This window comes from Typopeltis vanoorti, chromosome 18 (assembly GCF_054136105.1).
Source record: "Typopeltis vanoorti isolate ZY-2024b chromosome 18, IOZ_Tvanoo_1.0, whole genome shotgun sequence".
Lineage (NCBI taxonomy): Eukaryota > Metazoa > Arthropoda > Arachnida > Uropygi > Thelyphonidae > Typopeltis > Typopeltis vanoorti.
The window spans coordinates 4,254,234-4,266,781 of record NC_143566.1 but is presented as its reverse complement, the minus strand read 5'-3'; the positions used below and the strand labels follow the sequence as shown (position 1 = coordinate 4,266,781).

At 34.0% G+C, this 12,548-nt stretch overlaps 1 protein-coding gene across 1 annotated transcript in view; it reads left to right on the top strand.

Moving 5' to 3' along the window:
• LOC150096463 (caspase-3-like) overlaps positions 1 to 12,548 on the top strand; it is a 249,302-nt gene that overhangs the window by 55,926 nt on the left and 180,828 nt on the right. The window contains exon 2 of the mRNA XM_090408616.1: positions 1,031 to 1,223. Coding sequence (XP_090264742.1) covers positions 1,031 to 1,223 — 193 coding nt within the window. The remainder of the gene's footprint in view (positions 1 to 1,030; positions 1,224 to 12,548) is intronic.

Below are 12,548 nucleotides of genomic sequence, written 5' to 3'. Positions count from 1 at the left end.
CTTACAACTGTAAATTAAACAAATATGACAGAGTATACAGTATTTCTTTAATTCATAATTTAATTAATGTTATGAAATTTATGTGTGTGTGTTATCCACAAGGTAAGAATTTTCTTATTTAGATATTTTCATCTAAGTTTTTCATTTTAATGGTATAGTCTGCACAAACGTAGTTTATTATGAAGATCTCGGGTAACTGAATGTTAATTTATGCTAAAGTAGCTTGAAATTTAACATCAATTTTATACCTTATTTTATGATTTTGTTCTCTTCTAGTTTTTTTTTTGTGTTTCCTATTATTGTTTGCTTTTTTTACTTTTAATGTCATTTTTTATGCTTTATGCTTGGTTTTATCCATTCCTTAGTGTTTTGTTGTCTGTGTATGATTTCCTGCATTTCCTTTGCTTTATTTCCTGCATACGTAAAGATAGTTATTTCATTTGTGTATGATTTCATGTTATTTCTTTTGTTTTTTGATCATGATGTCATATGCTAGGAAATTCAGTTCACTATAATAAAGATCTTACCTTGTACTATTTGTATTAGTGAGAAGAAAATAGCATTGATTCTATGGGACCTAGACCTAGAATTTGCAATAGTATGCATTTATTGCAGTAATAATATAAACTTATCGTGCAGTATTCTCGATTTTGTACACTTCTTGTATTTTGTAACATGCTATAGTATTCTGTACATTTCTCGAGAGTAAGGGATTTGATGATGAAAGTGAAGGAATAGTAGAGTGTAAAATTGAAGAAGTGAGACTAGTTAAAAAAGAGTAAAACATTAGAAAATGAAAGATGTAAATTGTGGCATCAAGGAAGAGTAAAATTGGGAAGAAATGTGAATGGACATTTTACCACTAGACTGAGTCAGGTGGTGAAATCTCCATTCACATCCTCAAAAGTGAAATATTGCGAGAAATTATACATCTACTCTAGATATTTTGTGAAAGACTGTGTACATATGTCATAATAAATATGTGATACTTTTATGTATTTGTATATAAGATGTTTTAACTTTCATTTAGGCTAACAAAACTAATACTGATAGAAAAGAAGCCCTTTTGTTAGAGTTATGCACCAGAGGACCAAGTGCATATTCCAAATTTCTTGCAATTTTATTAGAAACTGGTTGTTTTGAAGCTGCACAAATATTAGATCCGACAAGCATAAACGATTACTTACCTCAGGCTGAAGAAATGACAAATACTCAATCAAGTGGTAAGATTAATTTAAGGAAAGCAAACTGATATTCTTAATTCTGAATGTTCTTTCCCTCCAATTTTTAAGTTGCTTGAGCTTATAGACAAGTTGAAATTCTACCAGTTTATTACATGATTTCTATTTTAATCCTCTGCATGAGATAATGCAAAACCAGTTACATATTTGTGCTGTCTGTAGTCATGAGGTTAAGCAAGAGACCCCAATAGCAGACTGAGCAACCAAAATGGGCCTTGGAGATTACTTGAGAACAACCCATGAATCTTCTATTTTATATTACACTATATTTTTTAAAAACACATTTTGATACCAATTTATTAAACATATCATTGTTACTTATTTCATCAAGTGTTTTTGCATGTCATAAATGTGGAAATTTCAAAATGTGTCTGTAAGACAATTTTCTAAATCTGTTCAGAATATATATTAGTTTTGAGAAATACTTCACAGGATATTCTGGTTGAAGATAAGGTTAATACTTATTTTATAGGCCAAAAAATACTCCTCTATGCCAATGTGTGCAAGTTAAATTTAGTTAAAACTGGATAACAGCAAGATGTGCAGGATTTATAAATTTCACTAGCCATAGCATTATAATTGCAGTTCATCATCGATATCAATATAGACCCCCTTGTTGAATATAAATTTTTTTCATGATATAATTGTCCATCACATTTGGGTTATTTTAGTTACAAAACTTTAAAAAATAATTTAGATTATCTTGGTTTGGAAATAAGAAATAATTGCTTTTGCATTCTTTATCTTCACATTCATCTGAGAATAAGGACAATAATAGGATAGAAACAGAATCATTAGGGGGTTACCAGTAAAAGTTTTTGGATTTACACATGGAATTATCAGAACATTGTGAAGTTGATGGAATGGCCTGATTAATGCTATGAACATACTCTATATTCTTCTTTATCATTAATGCTGATTATGCTGACCCTGAACTTTTGGTATAGATATATTGGCAGAGTCAAATAATTCCATTTCTTTCAACTGTGAGGAACAAACCACCTCTGCATCATCATTCAGTGATGATCACATCAGCAAGAAGATTAGTTGATTACATTTGCAGTTGAAGTAACGTGAATTATGAAGTGGTTTGTGAAAATACATCTGTTAATTTCTTTGATTCGTGTGATTTGGCTTGTAATATATCTTTTTTTTAACTTTTCTAACCACCTTGTACTTTCCTTTTTGACATGACATATAAAAATAGTAAATTACTGTTATTTAGGAGCCATAAATACATCTAGTTGAAATGAAGAAAAGACAAAAGGCAGTAACAGAATAAAAAAAGTAGGTGGAGGAGTGTGAACAAGATCCATTAACTAGAATGTTCTCTTCTGGATAGTATCAAGAACTTTTAGAGAGGTTTTTGATATGTTGTTCCATATGGGAGAATAATAATACTCTTTAAGTTTGGGCAGGTTTAGGATTTATATAGGACTAGTAATTGTGTATAGATGAAATGAGGTGTCCCAAGCAGAAAAGGATACAAAGTAGTTTTTAGAGACTAATGAGAGTATAAATGTGTGTTCTCTTACAGAGATGTCTCTGACATTTGATGATTCAAAGATATCTTTGATGGATTTTGTAGTTTTTTTTAGGAAAGTACAACATACACTAATATTAACTGCAATAAATTAAATTCATATTTCCAGTATTTTGGCAAAGTCAAATTGCCATCGTCAGTGAACACAATATGATATGTTCACATAGGTACTACGCTGAGTAAGGAGGCTGAGGCATGGCAACTGAAAGTAAGCCTAAAGTCCTAAATAGTGCTCCCCCCCTCTAAAATGGGCAAAGCAATATTGGAAATGTTAATTAAATTTACTGTTACTTAACATTGTAATCTTAAATATCTACAGTTATCGATAGCCAGTATATAAGCCTTACACCAGATTCTGACATTTGTAAGATTATCATGCACTAGACTAGCAAAAATACTATATCAGTGAAAAATTAAAATCACTTCTGTCAGTCAAGCCAAAATGTAAGTGTCCAAAATAACCTTTGATATACAAACACTGGTGTTCTTGTGCTGAGACCTAGAAAAATCAGTTGTTAAAAATTGCTGTATGAAAATTGGCTTTACCCAAACCATTCCTAGTGGATGAATTCAAGCCCCATTTACCAAATGATCATTGTCATTTGATATTTTGGCAATGTTTTACGTATGCAGGACCAAAAGTTAGTTTTTTCGCATGGGTTCCAATTAAAATCCACATGCAGTTATTCAGTCAAAACATCAGCAGCAATTCATTATGGGTATGTGTCTTTGAGACAGATTAATAAGTTAGTTTGTTTTGCCAGTCAAATTTACAGGATCTTGATACTATAACTTCTTGCAAAACAAGGTAGAAAATATCTTCTGTGATGTGCTCAGTGATGTGTAATTACTGTGTAGGAGAAATGCATTCATGTGTGATGGAGTTGTCACACTTCATTTGTGAGACTCGAGGGTACTGTGATCCAAGGTTTCCTGAAAGACAGATTGGTTGAGGGACCAGTTGTATGGTCTTCTCATAAGTCCTGTGGATTTTTATTTGACGGGACTGTTCGAAATCATTGGCTCTCTCCAAGTAGAATGTTGATGAACTGCAGGGATACCCACACTAACCTTTATACACACAATACCTGTCCTTAAACTCATTCACTGTCAGGGCACTCACAACTGATTCTGGCAATCCATTCCACTCTCATTACTCTCCAAGTAAAAAATCTGGTCCACACACATCCTTACTAACTACACTCTTACACAAACTCCAGGGGTTAACTTTTCTCGTATTGAAAAATTTCTTTTGTGTCAATCATGTAGAATCCCTTTAATAACTTATAAGTAAGCAACCTGTCCTCATCGGGAGCATTCCACAGACCTGTATGTGCACAGTAAAATGGATGCAGCCGTGTCATAGCCTTATAAAGAGGCATAATAACCTCCCTATCTATATTTGCTAGTGTCTATTTTTTTCAACATCCCAATAATCTTTTGAGCTATTTCACCAACTTTTGTAATATGCTTTCTGAATTGCAACTCTTTCTCCACCATTACCCCCAAATCCCTAGCCTCATCAATTTCCTGCAATCCTGTACTATTATTATGATACACAGTATATACTTCAACCCAGAGTGTATAACTTTACATTTTGCAACATTAAATTGACAGTCAGTATTCTTCGCCCACAATGCCAGTTTATTTAAATTATCCTACAGGCTATTTGCATTACCTTTTATCAACTATTGCCCTCCCCAGTTTTGCATCATCAGCAAACAACTAAATATCCCCTCTTAAATCTTTTCCTATATCATTAATATACAAATTAAAAGGTAATGGCCATAGTACAGAACCCTGCAGTGCTCCATTAGTCATGCTTTCTCTTAGATTTCACTCTTATCATACACAACTCTATAGTGTCTGTCTGTTAGTCCCCTTTCCCCAATCCATGCTACTAGCTTCATATTCATTCCCAATTTTGCTCCAACTTTTGTAATAGTTTTTCATGTAGTATTGTTCCAAATGCCTTGCAAAATACAATATCATATTGTAACCAATTTTCTTATCTAATTCCTATGTCACTCTATTATAAAATGTGAGTGAATTATTAAGGCGGGACCTACTTTTACGAAGCCATGCTGCCCACCATTGAGTGTCGTATTCCTATCCATCCATATTCACTGGATTTTACTTTCAACCAACTTTTCCAATATTTTTAACCACCACTCTTGAGATATTAATTAGTTTCTGATTTGCTACTTCTGTCTTGGAGCCACCTTCATGTAATGAAACTAGCTTACTCTCTTTCCACTCCCTTGTAAACTTGACAAAGCTGAGACGGATTAAACAACTTCGTCAGATGCACAGCCGATCTCCTGCACATTCACGTAGCACACAGGGCAACATGCCATTCAGTTCTACTGCTGTATTCACATGGATATTTTTCAACATGCTGAGCACCTCCTGTTCATCTATCCCAATTCTGACATGAATATGTCGCATCAGCAACTCAACTATTTCTTTTGCTTCTTTCACCTTTCTACCACCACCAGTGATTAAAGTCATTTCCATAGTCGTCCTTCTTCTTATTATTATTTGCTACATAGATTAAAAAACTTCTGGATTTTGTTTTATCTGTTTATTTTTATTTGTTTGTCATATGTTTTATTTCTTTAAACTCATTCACACTCCTGTCACTCATAATATCCTGTGGCAATAGCAATACATTACATTCACCTACCATTCTCTGTGTAACATGTTTTATTCACACACTACATTCTTATAAAACTTCTGGAACTGGCTTAAATTTAATTCTTACTATCTCTCCTTTTCTCTACTATGTGAATATTCCCCTTCTATACCTCACCTCGTCCGCGCAGTTAGCCTAGTGGCTTTGCTCTTTGCAACCATATGCCTGGGGAAGGAGTGTTCTAGGTTCGATTCCCATCGACGATGTGGGGAGCTTAAGGATATTCCTCAGCCATAGCCAAGTTAGCCGGTCTTGGGCGTGGACAGCAGGGTTTTTCCTCCAGTTTATCTGGGGTTTTTCATCCCTCAAGCAAGCAAACCAGACCCGTGAACGCACAGGCTACAGTCATAGAAATACGGCAAGGAAGGCAATGGGAAACCACCTTGCATCATTATCTCCTTAGTAATCAGCTGCAACCCTCTTAAAGAGAGGAAGCCACAGGATCAGATCAGATACCTCACCAATTTAAGCACTATTGTCATATCACTTTGCTCTGTAAAAGTGATATGACAGCTTTCACCTTTTTTTTTTCTTATAATTAAAATTATAAAACTCCAATATTGCCTTAGCTGTTAATAGATGGACATTCTCTTTGTTTCCTCATCTATGGAAACTAGGTGACAAAATTTATGGCTAATAGTCCAAGTACAGTATAATCAAGGCTTTGTATAGAACATCTTCCTCCTCATATTTAGTTGTGTCTTTATCATATCTATATAGTTAAGATGACTAGTGCTATCTTCATAACACTTCATAACAAATGTGAATTTCTGAACTTGTCAGCCATCATTCAGTTGTGCCATCTGTCTGGAGTACATTTTTACTAATACAGCACATAGCACTATACTCCAGAGTGCAAAGTTGTTAGAATTGTATTTCTGCATTTAGAAAGATTAAAACTGTACCTTATTTATTTAAATCTCCCTGAAGACAGTTGGTATCAATATCACTTTTATGACTCTCCCCAACTGAAATATAACTGAAATGAAAGACCAACTGAAATATTACTAACAAATAAGTTAAATAGTAGTAGCCCAAGGACAGAATCCTGTGGTGTTCTACTGGTGCATACATAGCTAGCAGTGTATATTGCTAGTTAAGTGTTTTGACTAATTTCTTTCTTAATCCATGTATGTTTATTTAGCTGGCTCCCCACCATACTAGCTTTGCTATTCTGTTGTCTGTTTTCATATTTAATTTGTTATCTTAAGTGAAAAACTGTGCTTCCTTCATCATCTTTCAGCTTAATGATCTATTTATGTCTAAGGCTGCTGTACTAAGTTTCAGCAGTGGTCTCTGTTATAAGCTGCATCTAGCATGAAGTATTCATCCAGCCGTCTTAAAATCTCTTATTACCACATCCATCCATTGTGTTTGGGATCTTCCTATGGGTCTTTTCTTGTCAGTTTTATTTGTAAATATTTGTTTGATTAACTCATGCTCTCCAAACACGACCAGACCACTAAATTATTTTGTTTCATATAAAGGACTGGATCATGTCTTTGAAACAAGTTTTATAGCTTCTCAGTATATCTTTGTTGATACAGATCAGTATTTTGATTGTAAGATGGTCCAAAAGTTTTTCTAAGTACTTTTCTTGCAAATGTGGTAAGTTTTCTATTATCTCTCTTTGTTGTTGACCATGTTTCACAACCATAGGTTAATATTGGTTACAAGATTAAATAGTTTTTTTTCTTTGTATTTTCTTGATAATATTCTAGACTTTAACTGTGAAATTACAAAATATCCACGATTGATCTTCACAATTCTCACTTCTATCTCTCGATGCACATCATTTGTCGCTCCTAATGTTGACTCGTAGATAGTTAAAACTATCCACTTGCTCAAAGATATAATTATCAACAACCAGGTTGGATCAGTCTTGATGGGTCCTTGAAATGCACATATATTTAGCCTTTTTCTGGTATATGACAAGATTCATAGGCGTACTTGCCTTGATTAAATTAGACATGCTGTGTATAACATCCTCATGAGAGTCTACAAGAATAACAGTGTCATTGGCATAAGCCAGTAGGATGTTGTTCTCCTTTATTTCCATTCTTCTTTGTTCATTTAGGTCTCTAATGACTTTCACTTTTCCAACGCTAGATTGAAAAGAGTTGTTAAGAAAGCATCTTCTTAGCAGACTCCATATTTTATTTCAAAACATGACAAATGTTTCTGGAGAAAACATACCTTGCAGAGGGTGTGGTGATTATAAACTCTTACCATATTTATATACTTTTGTGATATTCTAAAAAGTCTAATTGTTTCCCATAGTGCATTTTGATGTATACTCACATGCTTGTTTAGTCCACAAATACTAGATGCAATTCTTTCTCAAATTCATTGTTTATTAGCAATTGTCAGAGAGTGAAAATATGATCCATTATTGACTTTCCCTTGCAGAAGCCACACTGATACTCTCTTCTTATAATGTTTGAAGCAGATACATGAATTCTTTTCTATATTAGTGTAGACAATGTTTGGTAGCAAGTGTCCGAAAGAGAGAGAGAGAAAGACAGCTATAGTTACTGTTATAGCTTCTCCTTTTGGAAAAAATAGGGTGAAGTATGGCTATATTCCAATCAACTGGGATTTCTTCTTTTTGCCATATCAGCTTGATGAGTACATGAATCTCAGTTGTTCTTCCAATTTTTAAAGTTTTGCTGTAATTTTATTTTAACCGTGCCTTATTTTTTAGTGCTCTAACATTCTCAGCTTCAGTCAGAGATGACTCCTAAAGTGCGAGTTTAACATTATCCTCTGTATATTGTATTTCGGATGTAAGGTTTTCATCTGGTGGCAGTGATGACTTGTTTACTAGTCTCTCAAAATCTTGTCTGAATTCCTCAACAGTCTTTTTCTTGGGTAATTCACTCTCCATGATTGTTAGTCACTGTTCAAGTTCATGGTTTATATCTTTTAAGTATCCCATTGCATCTGATTTATCAGATGCAATGGGATACTTTTTAGTTAATTTTTTCTCTGCCATCCTTTTCTCTCAACACAGTATTTTACTAGTTAAATTTCTTCAGGTCCTATAATTCTCAGCATTTTTAAACTCAAATTATTACATTTCTTTATAGCTTCTTTACATATGTTATTGATGAGAGAAATGAACCATTAATTTTTCTTTCTGTTGTTTATGAATTAAAGGATTTCTTCTGCACAATGAATAAAAATATTTTTGATTTGAATCCATGTATTTTCTATTTTTTTCTCTGATATAAGTGTTTTTGAATACTGTATTTTCTGCTTTATCTTTATTGCATAGTGTCTTTGCATGTTTACATTCTTACATTTTTCAGTATTATTGTTGTTTTATGTGGCTCACACCCACACTAAAGGTTTATTTATGAACCTATAGTACATTTGTACCGTTGTATGTTAAGGATTTTTTTTTCTATTTTTATTTTTTATTGATTTATATATATATATATATATATATATATATATATATATATATACACACACACCCACAGATGCGAGACCCTTCGACACTTGTGCGTATGTCAGAAGAAGGAGAATCCATTCCGACAATAGTGTAATCAATCCGTCTTGTGGAATGAGTTGTTTATTATTACATGTTGGAAAATTTATTTTCTTTTATGAACATGGTAGTTTTTAAAGTGATAACTATTTTTCTTGTATAACTGTTGGAAAATTTTAAATATAAAGCACGTGATTTCACGTGTTGGTGACCAATTCATACATCCTTTATTTTTTTCTCCCCTTCAGCATGAATTGGCAATCTGCCAGATTGCCAAGACCGGGTTCTATGAACTGTGGGTGTACGATATAGATATGTGTGTGTGTGTGTGTATATATATATAATATATATATGTATGTGTATATATATATATATTGTACACCCATTGTGTGTGTATATATATACATATTAGAATTCATATTTACTCGGTGAAAATGATATGAAAATTAAAAAGTTTGAATGACTAAACACTGAAAATAGTAAAGAATGGGATTTAATAGAAACACTACTAGTTTCGTTGATAAAACAACTTCTTCAGGTGTCCAACTACAAAGGATTATATACACAAAAAACTACAAAAACATTATATAATAACGACAACAGATCTATTATAAACTGTAGTACAGTTTAAACTGCATTACGTGCTATAGTCCAGCCATATGTAACTGTGTGTGAGAGATATCGCGAGAGCGCCAGTACTGGATAGCAGAAATGTGCTTATCAGATAAATTGTAGCTGATGCTATTATTCAGGTGGGTTGAATCGAGTGAAATTTCTTTGGATTCGAGAATACGTCTCAAGTTCATTATAACACTTATGTATGTATATATTCATACATACATACATACATACATACATACATATATTGTGCAGAGTCAGGAAAACTAGATAATCAAGGGAGGAATGGGAAAAATGTGTGTGAAGGTTCCACTATGGTATACAAACATGATAAAGATATGAATGCCTTTGAACATGGTTATGTATGTGGCGAAGGAGTGGAAAAATATGATTTGGGTTCGGACCTTTTAAGTATGTCTGAGGAGGGAAAAGAGAAAATTCTAGAACAAGACCAAATAGATTGCCTATCTAATTATAAGAATAGGCTAGGTTGTAATTTATTATGTCTATACACAAATGCCAGCAGCATTAGAAACAAAGGGGTTGAGTTTGTTGCTTTATTGAATGTGATGTGGCCTAAGATTGTTGGCATTAGTGAAACCTGGCTAGCAGAATCAGATATGGTAAGTGGAATCGAGTGCAACTGATATACTATTTTTAGGAATGACAGAAGAGATAGGAGAGGAGGAGGAGTGCTACTAATGATATCAGATGACTTAAGTCCAGTTAGGGTAGAAATACAAGAAAACAATGATGGTAACAATGTCCCATGTAGCAATGAGTTTGAGTCTATATGATTTGAAGTGGAGGTTAACAGAATGAAATATATGGTGGGATGTTGCTACAGACCTGGCAGCTCAGTTGTAGGGGGACGAAGAAATGCATCACCAATTTACCCTTATAGATACCAAGATCATAATCATTATGGGTGACTTTAATTTTCCAAACATGGATTGGGTAGAAGAGAAATCTCATGATAAGAAAGAACAGGAATTTATTGAATTGTTGCAAGACTTTTTCAAGCAGCATGTGAAAGAAGGAACTCGATGTCAAAGAGTGTTGGATTTGCTCATAGTGTCAGAAAAGATCTCTGTCGAGAATATGGCTATTTTACCACCAACTGGTGACAGTGATCATGCTGTTCTTCCTTGGGAATACTACTTGTATTGAATACTACTTGTATCTACTTGTATTGAAGCTCCAATTAAAACAGCCTACATGCTGAACTACAAAGTTGGAAATTACGATCAACTTAGAAGAATACTATCTTTGATTCCATGGTATCAGTTACTGAATGGAAAAAATGTCAGCAATGCATGGAAATCTTTGAAAAAGTGCTTGAATGAGGTGGTATCTGAATATATCCCTAGTGTTCGAAAAATAAATAGGTTGGGAGTAAAATGGATGTGCAGCCTTATTAAGCAAGAGATCCACAGGAAGAAGATCATGTGGAAAGAATATCGTGAGAATAAGAGTGAGAGGAGTTATGAAATATATAAAGCTCAGGCCAGAAAAGCAACGAGTATTGTGAAAAAAGCTGAAACGGAGTATGGAAAGAAATTGGCCATGCAAGCTAAAGGCAATCCAAAAGAATTTTATCGTTATGCCACAAGCAAAAGAAAGAATGAATGTGGAAGAATAACTTTATTGAATGCAGATGGTACACGAATGTCGGAAGCTAAGGATATTGTTCAGTTAATGAGTGCTCACTTTGCTAAGATATATCAACCAGGTGTATGTAGCATGTTGCACAGTGCTACTGCTATGTTGGATAAAGAGTTAGAGGTTCATGAAAATGAGGTTGAAGAGTTCTTGCATAACCTGGATAAGAATTTGTCAATAGGGACAGATGGAATATCAGCCCGTTTGCTAAAGGAATGTTCAGATGAATTGGCTAGGCCTTTCACACATTTGTATAACTTGAGTCTCAGCGCTCAGGAATGATACCACAGGAATGGAAGGAATGTATGATAGTTCCATTACATGGGTGATGCAAAAACTGATGTTTCTAACTACCGACCTATTAGTATCTCTGGTGTGGTAGTGAAGATTTTAGAGAAGTTGGTAAGAACTCGCATACAGAAATGGGTTGACAAGTATTCTATACTCTGCAGGGAACAGCATGGGTTTACTAAAGGATGGTCATGTTTTATCAATTTGCTCATATTTTATAACAATGTTATGGCCGAGTTGGATAAAGGGAATGGATGAACTATGATAATGTTGGATTACACGAAAGGCTGTTGAATAAACTGATGAATAAGGAATTGGATTATAAACTGTCGACTTGGATAAGGGGGATGATGATTAAAAGACAGATATCAAAAATGGTATACAGTGGGTGTGAATCTGCTAGATTTAAGGTAACTGGTGTACCTCAGGGTTCAGTCCTTGGGCCATTATTGTTCAATCTATAAATTAATGACATTAAACAGGGTCTGTCATCAGATTCACAATTGTTTGCTGATGATGTGAAGATAGGCAGGGCAATCAGGGATGCTACAAATATTCAGCAATTACAAAATGATTTCCAATCATTCTGTAATTGCTGAATAGACTGGATATCTATTCAGTAATAGACTGGAAATCTTGGCAAATGAAAACTGCTGTCAGTTTAATGTTAGTAAGTGTAAAGTTATGCACTTTGGCGTGATTAGAGTTCCAACGACATATATTAGCGGGGTTATGTGCTACAAGAAACTGAAGCGGCAAAGGATCTTGGTGTATTGGTGGATAAGAATTTAAAGTTCAAAAGGTCACATAGCAAAAGTTGCAAATACAACTCAGAAGATAATTGCTATGTTGAAGTGAACCTTATGTAAGGATAAGGAAATAATTTTGCCTCTTTATAAGCCTTTGATAAGACCACACCTTGATTACTGTGCGCAGATTTGGTCTTCCGGGTTCCAAGGGGATAAAGAAGCTATGGAAATTGTGCAAAGAAGAGTTACAAAGATT